The sequence below is a fragment of the Brassica rapa genome, chromosome A10 (genome assembly GCF_000309985.2).
Source record: "Brassica rapa cultivar Chiifu-401-42 chromosome A10, CAAS_Brap_v3.01, whole genome shotgun sequence".
In the NCBI taxonomy this organism is placed as follows: Eukaryota; Viridiplantae; Streptophyta; class Magnoliopsida; order Brassicales; family Brassicaceae; genus Brassica; species Brassica rapa.
The window spans coordinates 4,324,501-4,337,617 of NC_024804.2; the positions used below are offsets into that span (position 1 = coordinate 4,324,501).

A 13,117-nucleotide genomic window follows, 5' to 3' on the forward strand; every position below is an offset into this window, starting at 1 on the left:
GTATAGATTCATTCAATTCACATATTAAAAGAAAAGGGTATAATAATAATAATTTGTGCACACGCAGTCGCACCGCCCTACGCGGCCGTCATCTAGAAACTTTAGTTAAGACGTTCGTCTTTGACGTCAAGATCGTAGCGTTATCACGTCGTTGACCTTATACCAATCGTTGATCCGTTTACATACCCTTGATGTTATTGGTTAGACGTTTGTTCCACTTCTCTGAAGAAAAATACAATATAGAAAACAAATTAAATGTATAAAAGAGTATTCTTTTAAAATTAGTGAAAATGTGGGCGTATGGTTTACTTTGTAAAATTTACAATATCCTTTTTGAGTTCAGTGTTTAGTCTTTAGAAATTAAAATTATTTTTAATGTTTAGTTTTAAATTATTTTTGTATTTTTTAAATATTACTCTGCTATAATTTCAATATAAAATTATAAAATTGTGTTTTTAGACATTCGAAAAATCCGTTTAAAGATTAATTTATTTTTGCAAAATTAAAATTTTGATTTTCTGTAATAAAAGAAAAATATCATTTTCTGCTACAATTTTTTATTTTTCTCAAAAGTAAAGTACTTTTTTATTGAAAACATAAAATTTGTTTTCTACCAAAAACATAAATTCTTTTAAAAATATATATTTTTAACTAAAAAGGTTATTTTTCATTTAAGAGAAAATATTGAAAATATAACAAAACTAATTATATCATCTATATATTTAATTTTAAATTATAATTTTAAAAATTAATAAAAGAATAAAGTTTTTTGCTCACAAAAACTAAAAGCATATACATTTAATTTAAACGAAGAACAATTAAGATATCTTCAGATAGTTTTGAAACTTTAACTTTTTTTCTTTTCTTTTCTGTTAGTGTAGGATTTCCTTTTATCCAAGAGTTTTAATTATACAAGTTTTTAAAATAAATAAAATAAATAATAGCCACCTACTTAGAGTATTATAAGAATTTTCTTATTTTATAAACTTAAAATAGGATAAGATTATATATGTATCCACTGCAACATGTATTATTATTTTCAGTTAAAAAAAAAAGAAATACCCTAAGATAGTACTAAAAAAGTTTCTGTCACAAAATATTTCATTAAAAAGGTAAATATACACTTATACCCTTAGGGTTAACTAATTCAAACCTTAGAGTTTAGAGTTAAGGGGTGTATATGTATCCACCGCAACATGTATGATTATTTTCAGTTAAAAAAAAAAAGAAATATCCTAAGATAGTACTAAAAAAGTTTATGTCACAAAATGTTTTATTAATGAGGTAAATATACACCAATACCTCTGGTATTAACTAATTCAAACCTTAGGGTTTAGAGTTAAGGGGTGTGGATTTGGGATTGAATTTAAAATTTTATAAAATAAAATATAAATATTTAAAATTTGAAAATAAAAATTTTAAAAATAATTTCAAAAAGTATTTTCGAATTACAAAAAGAAAATTTGAAAAAAAATTAAAAAAAAAAACATTTTCAAAAAAAAAAATTTCAAAATTTTTTTTTTTTATAAAAAAGTTCGGATTTGAAAACATATAATCTAAAACTACAAAAAAAAAACAAATTATTTTTAAATTTTTAAATTTTTTTTATATTTTTTCATATATCTAGGGTATTAGAGTTTTTTTACCTATTAAATGAAATATTTTGGTCATTTTCCTTTTTGTAATCTACTTTTGTGACCAAAATTTGAAAATGATATATTTAGGAGAATTGCTCGAAAAGAAACATGTATTATTATTATTATTCATCAAAAAATAACAAAAAAATGTGGTTTCACTTATTTGCGGAAACCCAAACATTATAGATAGTCTCTCTCAGAGTAAATTGAATTTCGGTAGTTACAGCCATAATCCTTTTACCACTTCATCAACTCGACGTTGGTATTATTATTTCGTTTTATTATTATTTCATTTAAAAATAACAACAAGTATTATTATTTCGTTTTATTATACAGATGAATAATCATTTCTTTTTTTAAAAGACTGTGAAGAAGTCGTAGTCTCCCCTCGACTTTCCTATAAAAACCGATTCGACCACACAAATTGTTCAATCACCAAAATCATCAACACACAAAACTGTTTACAAGTTTAAACAAAAAAATATGGCCGGAGAAGGAGAAGTGATCGCTTGCCACACCATCGAAGTCTGGAACGAGCAGATCAAAGCCGCCAACGACTCCAAGAAACTGGTAACAATATCATAACTTTACTTATTAATATTTTTTTTTAAATTACTAATGTTGTCAACTTCTGACTTTGATCTCGAAACTGAATCAGGTCGTGATAGACTTCACTGCTACATGGTGCCCACCTTGCCGTTTCATTGCACCAGTCTTTGTAGACATGGCCAAGAAGTTCCTCAACGTCGTCTTCTTCAAGATCGATGTGGACGAATTGCAATCCGTTGCTAAAGAATTCAAAGTGGAGGCAATGCCCACTTTTCTCTTCATGAGGGAAGGTGAGATCGTGGACCGTGTTGTCGGCGCAAGGAAGGAGGAAATCCATCAGACATTGATGAAGCACGGTGGTGTTGCTTCTGCTTAAAGTTATTGTTCTTTGGTGTTTTATTATGTAATAAAAGTGATGCAAATTTGGTATTTATAAACTTATCTTTGTTATGATCACAATAAACATGGATTGATAACTTAACAGCAGCATGAGGAATGCTGTTGTGTTAATAATAATGAACACACAAGATTGAGTTTTTAGTGTACTGATCTCTTTACAACAGAGACTTTGGAGACATCTCCACCAAGTTCTTCAAAGAGCACTATCAAGTTCCCTCTTGGCTTCAACCACGAACGCGGAACATGATACCTGTGCACACACACACACACACACACACAAAAGACTCGTTTTATTAAAAACACGAAAATGATTTAGATAAGAAACAAAGCATGTGTTGTTTTTACCATCTTTGTGTAGGCTCGCCACAACCAGATTGGCATTTGGCCTCTCTGTATGTTCCTGCGTAGTTGCAACTCCCACAGTTTCCTTTGGCGAAAGCCATCCAGTATCTCCCTAAGCTTTGTCCGTTTATCCAAGCTTGTCCTTTCCCCATACTCCTCAGATCCAAAGCCAGCGGCTCGTTCCCTCTTGGAGCGTCAAAGAAGGCCTGTTAAATTTGATAAGCAAAGACATTAGCGTTACTTATTTTGTTTTTTTTTTTTCGTTTGGTGTTTTCTTCGTTTACCAGTGGGAAATAAAAAAAAAAACAAAAGTAGAAATCAGTTTGGTTCAGGATGGAGAAGTCAGAGTTCATTAATATACCTTGTACCAGGTCAAAGGCTGTTTGTTTTGCTTTGCTAATGACCCTTTGATCCAATCAACAGAGGAAGCTTCTGAAGGAGAGATCAAGTTCATTGCTTCACCTCGCAGACCAACCTGTTTGCGGAAATGTTTGTTTAGTTTCAGTTTGGTCAAAAAGGATATATATAGTCAATGAGAGCTTCTTCTGTTCTTATCATATTCATCTTTCACCTGATAGGTCCATGTCTGTCGACTCAAGTCTTTGTTACCCCCGTCAAGGCCGTGTAGCGCGACAGACCCGACAATCCCCGTGGCCCACGTCTCAAAATGTGGCCCAACATTCTTCAAAACAACACAAGAATACAAACATATTTTATATCAGCCAATCAGCAACAAAGACAGCAAAAGTGATGTTCTTTCATGCTATAAACTGACCGGCAGACCAACTGCTATGCTCAGTAGAGCGATTCTGTTAGCTCCACCTCGTAGATTGACCGGTGCGCTAAAGGAAAACCTTCTGTTTTCTCTTGTCCCAAAGGCAGATCCTGCGTCGTTTCAAAGAAAATAAACATTTTGATGAAACTGCTGCTTTCTTTAGGAATATGAGTGAGCAAAAAAAAGATTCTTTACCGTAAAAATGTCCATTAACAAACACATGAACAGCATGCCCTGCTGAATCCACCGTAAGAGTCGGCCATTTTCCTCCACGCAAGAATGATTCCGATGCCTTAATATCCACACTGAAATAACCGGATTCAATTTCATGTTTGATCAAGCAAAAAATAATGTTACAAAATAGAGATTCAAGACGCACCTGGTTATGTACCAAAGATAATCACTTGTGTCTCGTGTAACGTTAATCTGCTCCAACAATCCAAGAGCTGTGATTGTCCCACGGTCTCCATAAGTGGCAATATCTTCATCGTATCTACCCACCGAGTACAAGATGGAGCCAGACGGAACCATTTGCACTTGTGATGTCTTTGCAACAACCTGTCTCACAACTTCATATTAGCTTTCTTCATGATAGTCTTTCACACCAAAAACAACAAACTCTTTTTTTTCTTTAACATACCGTGGCAGTGTTGAAAACAACGTTTCTGCAATCAGGAAGAATGCTTGTGGACCAAGCAGGTAGAGTATAATGCCGATTGTTGAACACTACTTTTGCAGGTGCGTTCATGTGATAGTTCGATAGGAAAGCCACACAGCTTCCTTTACCGGCAGAGAAAACATGAGCCTCCTCGTAGTTTCCTAGTTTAGTAACCTTTGGTTCAGAGGAAACTAAAGCTGATTCACATTGCTTAATTGCTTGGTGTAGCTGCTTAAGATGGCTGTACTTAGGTTCTTGGACCAACCCTGCGTTATGAAGAAATAAAAACCAGTTTAAGTTAAACGTGAAAAAAGAGACACATCATTGGGGGTTGCACAAACTAAGTGTTAAGATCATTGTACCGTATTCATCGATGGGAGCATCATAATCGTAACTAGTGGTGATAAATGGACCTCCTGCTGTGCGTCCAAAGTTTGTTCCTCCATGGTACTGTCACATTAACCACCACACACATCAAGCATCGAAACAAAAACAGATTTTATCATAATGTTTGTGGTAGGACATTTTACCATGTAGTAATTTATATACGACCCGCCTTTTTGTATGAAACGTGTGACTCCAAATGCTAGATCCTCAACAGGTCGCTTTGGAATGGTTCCACCAAACTCTGTGAACCTTTTTCGCCATCACAGTGAGCAAAAAGATTAAAACTAAATCAATACACATTTTGTCTCTCACAAGATTTTATATATATATATATATATATGCAAAGAAAAGTATCATTATTTTTTACCAGCCGCTCCATGCTTCTGTCCACATTTTTGGCTTATATGGTTTGTTTGGAGTGAAATAATCGCAGTAGAATCCGTTGCAAGCGTTTATCTAGAAACAAGAGATTATATTACAAGATAACTAATTAATCAATCACACAAAAGATTGGTCTCTCACAATAGGATCAGGTGCATCATCTTCTTTGCACATCACCCACGGGACTCCAGTGTCCAAACCAACCGCCATTTTCGCAGCCCAGTTAACGTATGAGTGACCAGCTGGTCCAAGCGCTTTAAGCTCAGGACCAAACTCATTTTCGATCTACAGTTTTCAAAGATCAACCGTTTTAACTTTAAAAGATCAAACAGTTCAACAACTGTTTTTTTGTAAATTTGTTGTATACCTGAGATAAGATAATAGGTCCACCTTGTGACGCGAAGAATCTATGCTCTTTCATCATCTGAACAATCTTCTGCGTGAAGCCTTGCATCGCAGCCTTAACAATACAACACATTTACAATTATTTTTTTAAATAAATGTTAAATTTTTATTCATAAAAAAAACCTTTTTACATCACATTTACACGTTACACTACATTAATATCCAAAACTAAACAGAATTAAACATCAGAGATCAAAGGTTTTTTATTTACCTTGAAGGGTCCATTATCTGATCTAAAGCTAATCCCAGGTACATACTTCAACCAAACAGGAAACCCTCTGCACAATTTTCAAGGGAAAAAGATTCAAAATTCAAAAATTGGACAATGAGACAAAAAATATATATTTATTTTTTGTTCTTTTCATTTATTGAAGTATTACCCAAAATTCCATTCTGCACAAACGTAAGGGCCGATTCTGAGATGAACATAAAGCCCCACTTCTTGTACTGTCTTAATGAATCTTACCAGATCGTATCTCCCTTTGAAATTGTACTGCAAACATAACAAAACAAAACAAAACAAAACAAAACCCACCAGTTTTCAAATCTAGTTTCATAGAAAGATTCAAACTTTAATGGGATCTAACAAGAATCTAGTCTCATAAAGCTTTTAACTTTAATGGGATTTTGTAAGAAGAAGATGATGAAGGAAATTTTACAGTGCCAGGAGAAGGTTCATGACCATTCCAGAAAACATAAGTGTCAATAACATCCAAGCCTCCATCTTTAGCCTTCTTTATAAGATCTTCCCACATCTACAAGACACACAGAGATGAAACAAAAAAAAAAGCAAAACAAAAACCACCATTAATTTCTGAGATTTGTTACCTCAGGGGTGCTTCTTGGGTAGTGAATGGAGCCGGAAAGTAGGATTCTGCGGTGGCCATTAATGACGATGGCTTTCTTGTCGTAGGTTATGCTGCATTGGATCATGGCGGATCCAATTACCATTGTTATTAGCAAGAAACATAGGATCTTGGTGAGAACCAATGTGGTTCCCATTTTTTTCTGAAAGATGAAGAAATGAGAGGGAGTTGAGAGGGAAACGAATTCTTTAAAAAAAAAACAAACAAAAAGAATGTAAGATCAGAGAAGAAGCAAAGACTCTGTGTTAAGTGTCGTTGGTCTGATATATCTTTGGTTTTGCTCTCAGGCTCCCCCACTCTCCACTAATTTTGTAGATATAAACAATAATTAGTGTGAGTGAATTAGTTGAGAACAAAAAATAAATTAATGGAGCTATCCAAATAATCTAAACCAACTGGTAGTATTACTTTATTTGCATTAACTTAGCAAGTAAAAATGTTGATTTTTCGATATAAGTTTTAGATGATTATGAAATTTAATGGCTGTTGTGAATGGGAAAAGGCTTAACTGAAACTGATTTCTTTTTTCCAGCCGTGCACTTTTCTTCATGGACTATATAACAATGTGCATATATAAATATTATTATGAATTGAACATAAATTTTTTCTTAAGAAAAGCATTTTTTTTTTTTTTTTTTTTTAGAAAAGCATTTTAAGCTTTTGAAATTGTGATTTGTGGACTCGAGATTAGATTGTGTCATCCTTTAAAACAACTTTGTTTAGCTAAAACAATTTAAACTACAATTTTCCATTCATGAGAATCAAACCCAAACCAAAAACTCAGATAACCCTTTTTCAAAAAAAAAAAAACTCAGATAAAAACATTTCTAACTTTTCAGCCAAAGCAATTTATTTATATTAGTAGTGTAAAATAAGATATACCAAACCAAAAAACTCAGTCAACAATAGCATAAGTCATTTGACTAACTGAACATTTTGATTATAATACAAACTAGATCTTGATCGTTCATTTTTCTGAATTAAATTTAAAAGCACCATCCTTTTAAATTTTTCATAAGATATCGATTACACATATTGATGTTGAATATTCAAGCATCCAAAATGATATTCTATGTAATTTTTTCTCATCTGATAACATTTTTGGTTGTCCCATTGAGTATTTAATTATTTTAAAATTGTGAAATATTTATAACTGAATCTGGTAGATTGGTTATTTCGAATAAAAATATTCAAACTCGTATCATGTTGTATCCGGTCAATGTTCAGTTCATACACATTAAATTCTAACCTAGACGGATTTGGGAAAACCTGAAACAAACATGGCTTTTTTTACATCAGCATGAGCATAATTGATTAAGTCTCTGCTGGCCAAAATTGAGATTTTGTGTCCATGTAGAGAAAGTAGGAAGATTGACTTCGTGCACCACGTGCAAAAGTATATGCTTTTGTGTTCTTAATCTTGGGTACATGCTTGAGCTGAAAGGTAAGAAAACTATCTTCTTTTTTGTCATCTGTTGAATTGAACCATTGTTACAACACAAAGCTGGCAAGGAATGCAATCCTTTCAGAGCCAAAAGTCGGGAGTTAATAACCGTACATCCCGAGTACAAAGCTCCATAATGGAGAAGCATACTAACACGTTCAAAATATAAAACCAAACCACCTACTGAAATAAAAGAGACCACTTGCAGTACTTACGTAAGCGAAGAAGCTGATATTAAACTCTATAGCGACGATAATCAAACGACCATTACGAAGAACCTAGAGATGCTCGAGCTGACCACAAGAACCACAGACTTGAGAAGACCATAAACCAGCAAAGGTCACAACCACAAACCCAAAGGGTACACGCTCGGCAGAACAATCGCAAGACCAAAGCGAAAACATAGCCAATAACTACGAACCACACAACTGTCACCAGGAACCAGAGACACGAGAGAGAAAGGCACAAGATCGAATCTTGAAACTCCAAGAGGGGAAGACGCCAAAAAGAACCAACAGCTCTTACACGCGGATACTCGTGTACCCAAGCTCAACCACCTACAAGCAAGAGAATGGTCACCTCCTCGTAAGAAAACTATCTTTAAGCCTTTGTATTTCTTCTAGGTATATTACAAAAACAGATAATTCTTCTCATTACAAAATCATCTTTATTAATTGAAAACAATATGTTACAAATGTGACATTAAATTGTCGAATGAGATCGTTTCAAAACCTAAAAACCAATATCTAAAAAATTGATATGGAACCAAAAGATTATTCGAATGCCAACCTTATTTTCCCAATTGGTTGTGCCCAGTGGTCATGATTTATATAGAAGCCTTAATGCAGCGTGGCATTTTTTCTGTCATTAAAGCTATTTCTGGCAGACTTCGATTATATACAAAAATATGTAATATACAATAGAAACTGTATAAATTAATAATATTATGAGTATGATAATTTATTAATTTATAGCATTATTAATTTAATAAAAATTCCTTTTTACATTTATATTTATAGAATATATTTTTAACTTTTAAAGAATAAAATTTGATTTCCCAATATATATACAATTAGATTTTAGGGCCCTAGATTTTATAGATTTGAATTTTTGTCTCTTTTTATTAAATTATTTGATAAATTATTAAATATCAAAATTGCATTTAATAGAACAGAAATGTGTTTTATATGTAATTAGACAAGACAACGCAAAAATACCGAAACATAAAATTTCCTTTTAAAAGAAAGACCTTCCAAAACATATTTTGTTTATATTTATATTAACTTTATACTAGTTTTATATATAACAATTATTAATTTATGATTTTAATAGGATAAAAGTTTTTTAAAATTTATTATCTAGTTATTGTACACTATCCCAACTTAAGATCAGATAAATTCATTATTATATTAAGTATTAATTTATAGAGTTTCTATAGTATATATGTTTATTTTAGTAGGTTTTGGTATTTTTCTGTTAAGCTTCAATTTTGTATGTTAGAGGAGATTCGATAAAGTATGGAATAGAAAAGACGCGTTTCAAATAAGAATGTGTTCGTATTTTTTCATGGTTATAAAAGAGAAGTACAAAATAAAATACTCCTTAATTTTTCAAATTATTTACAATGGCATGCCACTGAAGTTATTAGTTAACCTATTTTTTAGGATTTTTTTTGTTTTTTCCTCTTTAATTAATGCATTTCCAAAATAAAATTTTAACTAAAAATTATGGAAACAATAATTAATAAACCTAACTGTTAGCATTCTTTGTATTTTCCTATTTTATTTTATATATATATATATGTGTGTGTGTGTTTGGAAAAAAAAATTTCATGTATATATTTCATAATTAAATACATAAATTATATCGTAAGTATTTTACTAATTCCATATATACATAATAATTAATTCCAAATTAATTAACCTATCTTTTTGGATTTTTTCTTATTAATTCTACCTAGCTTTAAATAGTTAATGAACAATATTGTTTTACAAGCTATATAATATATTTTTATTATTTATAAGTAATAACTAAAATAAAAATCACATAAGAAGAATCATTTATATGATCTCTAGACTAATATATAAATATATTATGTTACATATATTTTCATATAAATAACAGTCCAATGTAAATTCAGTATGATAAATGTTGAAAAGTAGAAAATATATAGCATCAATATTTTAAAAAGGATATACAATAACTTAATTATACACTATCATAAAATTTTGGTCCATAAAAAAATAAAAATTGATTTGTGCAGAAATACGAGTCATATTCTAGCAATTTGGATGATATAATTGATGGTTTATAAGATAAAATGAATTTACTCAATATAAACTATGAATTATTATGTTTAGAAATGTCATATTAAACAATTATTTAAACATATAAAATTTAAAATATAGATTATCACTTATATAAATAACTTTTTTATTTATAAAAAAATAAAAACAAACATGCAATCAAGCTCTAGTTTTCATTATAATACATTATTTTGTCGCTGTATTTTATTTTATATCCATCGGTTTCTATCGTTTTCTATTTTGTATGCCCAAAAAAAGTTTTAAAATATTGCATTAACGAATAGTTTAAAGACTTATTCTTTGCTTTGTTTTACTGAATTGCTTAATATAATGGAGTATTGGAGTGGTGTTTTTTTTGTTACTATCTTTTGTCAACTACTGTTGTTACCATTATATTTAATTCAGATATTTTTAAACACAAAAAAATATGAATTATGATATAATGATAACAACAATAGTTGACAAAAATGGTAACAAATTTTTTTTTGTCAACTATTGTTGTTACCATTATATATTATCACAATTCAGATTAGAAACGAGAGAAAAAAGAGATAGTTGTTTTGTTAATTGGATTTTTAAAAGAAAAGCAACAAGGAACAAAAGTTTAAAGCTGTGAATTAGCGGCTCCACATGGAACAATCGAAGGCCGTAAGCAAAAAGCAGATCAACGTCACATCAGATATTCATTCCAGTTTAATATTTATAATACATAAGGTGTATTATATTATAGCACTCAAAGTTAAGGGAAATTGCACCCAATAGACACAAAAAAAGAACAAAATTCACTAGCTAGCTAAAAACACCCCTTCTCTTCTACTTTCTCGTTTTATCTCTCTCTACTCTCTCTCTAAAAATCTAATTTTACTTTTTTTTTTGGCTATTTAGCATATAAGCCCTAAAGTTAATGTGAAAAAAACATGCAAACAAATTAAAGTTTCTCAGACCAATATCGTTGTCAGAATTCAGTCGATGGTTAGGCTGATCTAGAAACTATACATGTACGGTAGTGAATGAATGGCATTAGCCTTTCTTTTTATTTCTTTCTTACCAAAGGAAAGTGAACCATACCAATTTGATTAACTAAACAAAAAGGGAACTATATAGTTAATGATAGCTGGCATATCCAACACATACCCTTATCAAAAAAATATCCAACACATATCATTAGGTAGGGGACCCAATGCTAATGACATTTTTTATGTTTTCCTGGGAAAAATATCTTTAACAACTATACCAACTACATTTGTTTACTACATAATTTTAATAACTATATCTTGGAATCATTATATATCATACCAACTTAATTAATAATATTTCGAACCACTATTAACCATACTATTTAGAAATTTATATAATTTTTTTTTTAATAATGGTTAATACCTACGGTTCTCTTATATCAGAAAATGTGTTTTCTTGTTCATACAAGTTCATGTTTGAACTTACACTAAAAACAATACCCATGCACACCGACTAATTTTTAAGTTGATGAGATAATGAATTAGGTATGATGTTAAAATTATAATTTATAGGAGCGTAACAGGAACTGGACCATAGAACATGTGCGTAAACGACAAGGATAAGAAGAAACATGGTGGCTCCATCGCATGTGATTATGATCCAGATTTACATCCATTTCTTCTAAATCATTGTATATTATCCCTTGTATTATTCAAACTATTATATAATTTAGGACGAATATAAATATTAATCTATGTTTTCTGGTTGACAAAAAATCTATGTTTTCTGATTTTGTTTCGAGTAGTGGAGGGAAGTGTGCTTGGTTCATGTCTACATACTTTGGTTTCACTCCATTTCGATCCGATATGATTAAAACTTAGCTTCCACGAGGAATTTGAACATGTGCCCATCATTTTCTGATAACCTTTTGCCGATAAACAAATCTGGACGGACGATTTTGTGACTTCTGCCACCTCTTCTTTTTCTTTAAGAAGATTGGTGTCACTGTGTCAGTGTCACAATATATTAGCTACATATAACGAATTTTCAATCTGTTTCATTCATGTACGTATCTAATTTATAATGTTGTTTAGTTTTTTTCTTAGTTTTTTTACACCATTTATTTTTGTTAATTAAGAAAAAATTGAGTCTTATACTCAAATCTTTTCTCTCACCCAAAACTAAGATGAGCTAAAAGCCAACAAGCATTCAAATTCTTAAATTTTAAAGTTTTTGGCTCTTCAACAAACATTCAAACTCTTAAATTTTGAGGACACTAATTGTGAAACTTTAAATTTGAGATTTTATTATTAATCAAAACTTCAAAATACTATTTACTTTTCATTTGAGTCATATAATTATGCAATCTACATATAATTCTACTAATATTGTTTTTATATCACTTTAATCTTATAATTATATTTCACTTAAATATTGTACATATATATATTACTATTAGCACATAAAACATATAAATATGTTAAAATTAAAATTAAATTATTAATATAAAATAATATTATGTAAAATAGAGATATTATGTATAAGTAATTGAACCATTTTTAATTTTGTTCTCTAGTTGATATATTATTTTTTAAAGAAATTAGAGATTTGCTTATTTGGTGAAAACAAAATATCCATTTATGAGTTAAAATATTGTATTTTGTATTTTTAGTGTATATTTGTTATTTACTTATAAAATTTTAGTGATTATATTTAAATATTATTAAAACTGAGAAATAAAATGTAATATTCAAAAACATATATTTGAGTCTTTTTGTTGGAGCAGTTTTTCCTCAAACCTTCATTTTAAAGATCACTTATCATCAAAATAAAATTTTTTGTTGGAAATGCTCTAATACCAAAGCAAAGCAATGAAGCAAAACTCTATTTACACTAAAATACAAATTAGAAGCAAAGGAACGAATCTATGCTCTTAAACAACTAATTCATCATATTCTTTATTTTTGTTATGATATATATATATATATATTATCATCTTTAATATGTATAT

At 30.2% G+C, this 13,117-nt stretch overlaps 2 protein-coding genes across 2 annotated transcripts; one reads left to right on the forward strand and one right to left on the reverse strand.

Moving 5' to 3' along the window:
- The first annotated feature begins 1,582 nt into the window (after nucleotides 1-1,582).
- On the forward strand, nucleotides 1,583-2,722 carry LOC103854366 (thioredoxin H5). The gene is made up of 2 exons (XM_009131305.3): nucleotides 1,583-2,207; nucleotides 2,296-2,722. Exons 1-2 carry the CDS (start codon nucleotides 2,121-2,123, stop codon nucleotides 2,560-2,562), a joined length of 354 nt encoding a protein of 117 aa, XP_009129553.1. The 5' UTR covers nucleotides 1,583-2,120; the 3' UTR covers nucleotides 2,563-2,722.
- LOC103854367 (beta-galactosidase 5) lies at nucleotides 2,600-6,707 on the reverse strand. The gene is made up of 17 exons (XM_009131306.3): nucleotides 6,362-6,707; nucleotides 6,193-6,288; nucleotides 5,914-6,026; nucleotides 5,745-5,811; nucleotides 5,496-5,588; nucleotides 5,270-5,413; nucleotides 5,115-5,203; nucleotides 4,891-4,996; nucleotides 4,723-4,810; nucleotides 4,343-4,626; nucleotides 4,082-4,260; nucleotides 3,898-4,007; nucleotides 3,703-3,812; nucleotides 3,499-3,609; nucleotides 3,289-3,402; nucleotides 2,931-3,133; nucleotides 2,600-2,835 (listed from the first exon to the last, which is right to left on the reverse strand). The coding sequence occupies exons 1-17, from the start codon at nucleotides 6,533-6,535 to the stop codon at nucleotides 2,724-2,726; spliced, it is 2,193 nt and encodes a 730-aa protein (XP_009129554.1). The 5' UTR covers nucleotides 6,536-6,707; the 3' UTR covers nucleotides 2,600-2,723.
- Between the last annotated feature and the right edge of the window lie 6,410 nt (nucleotides 6,708-13,117).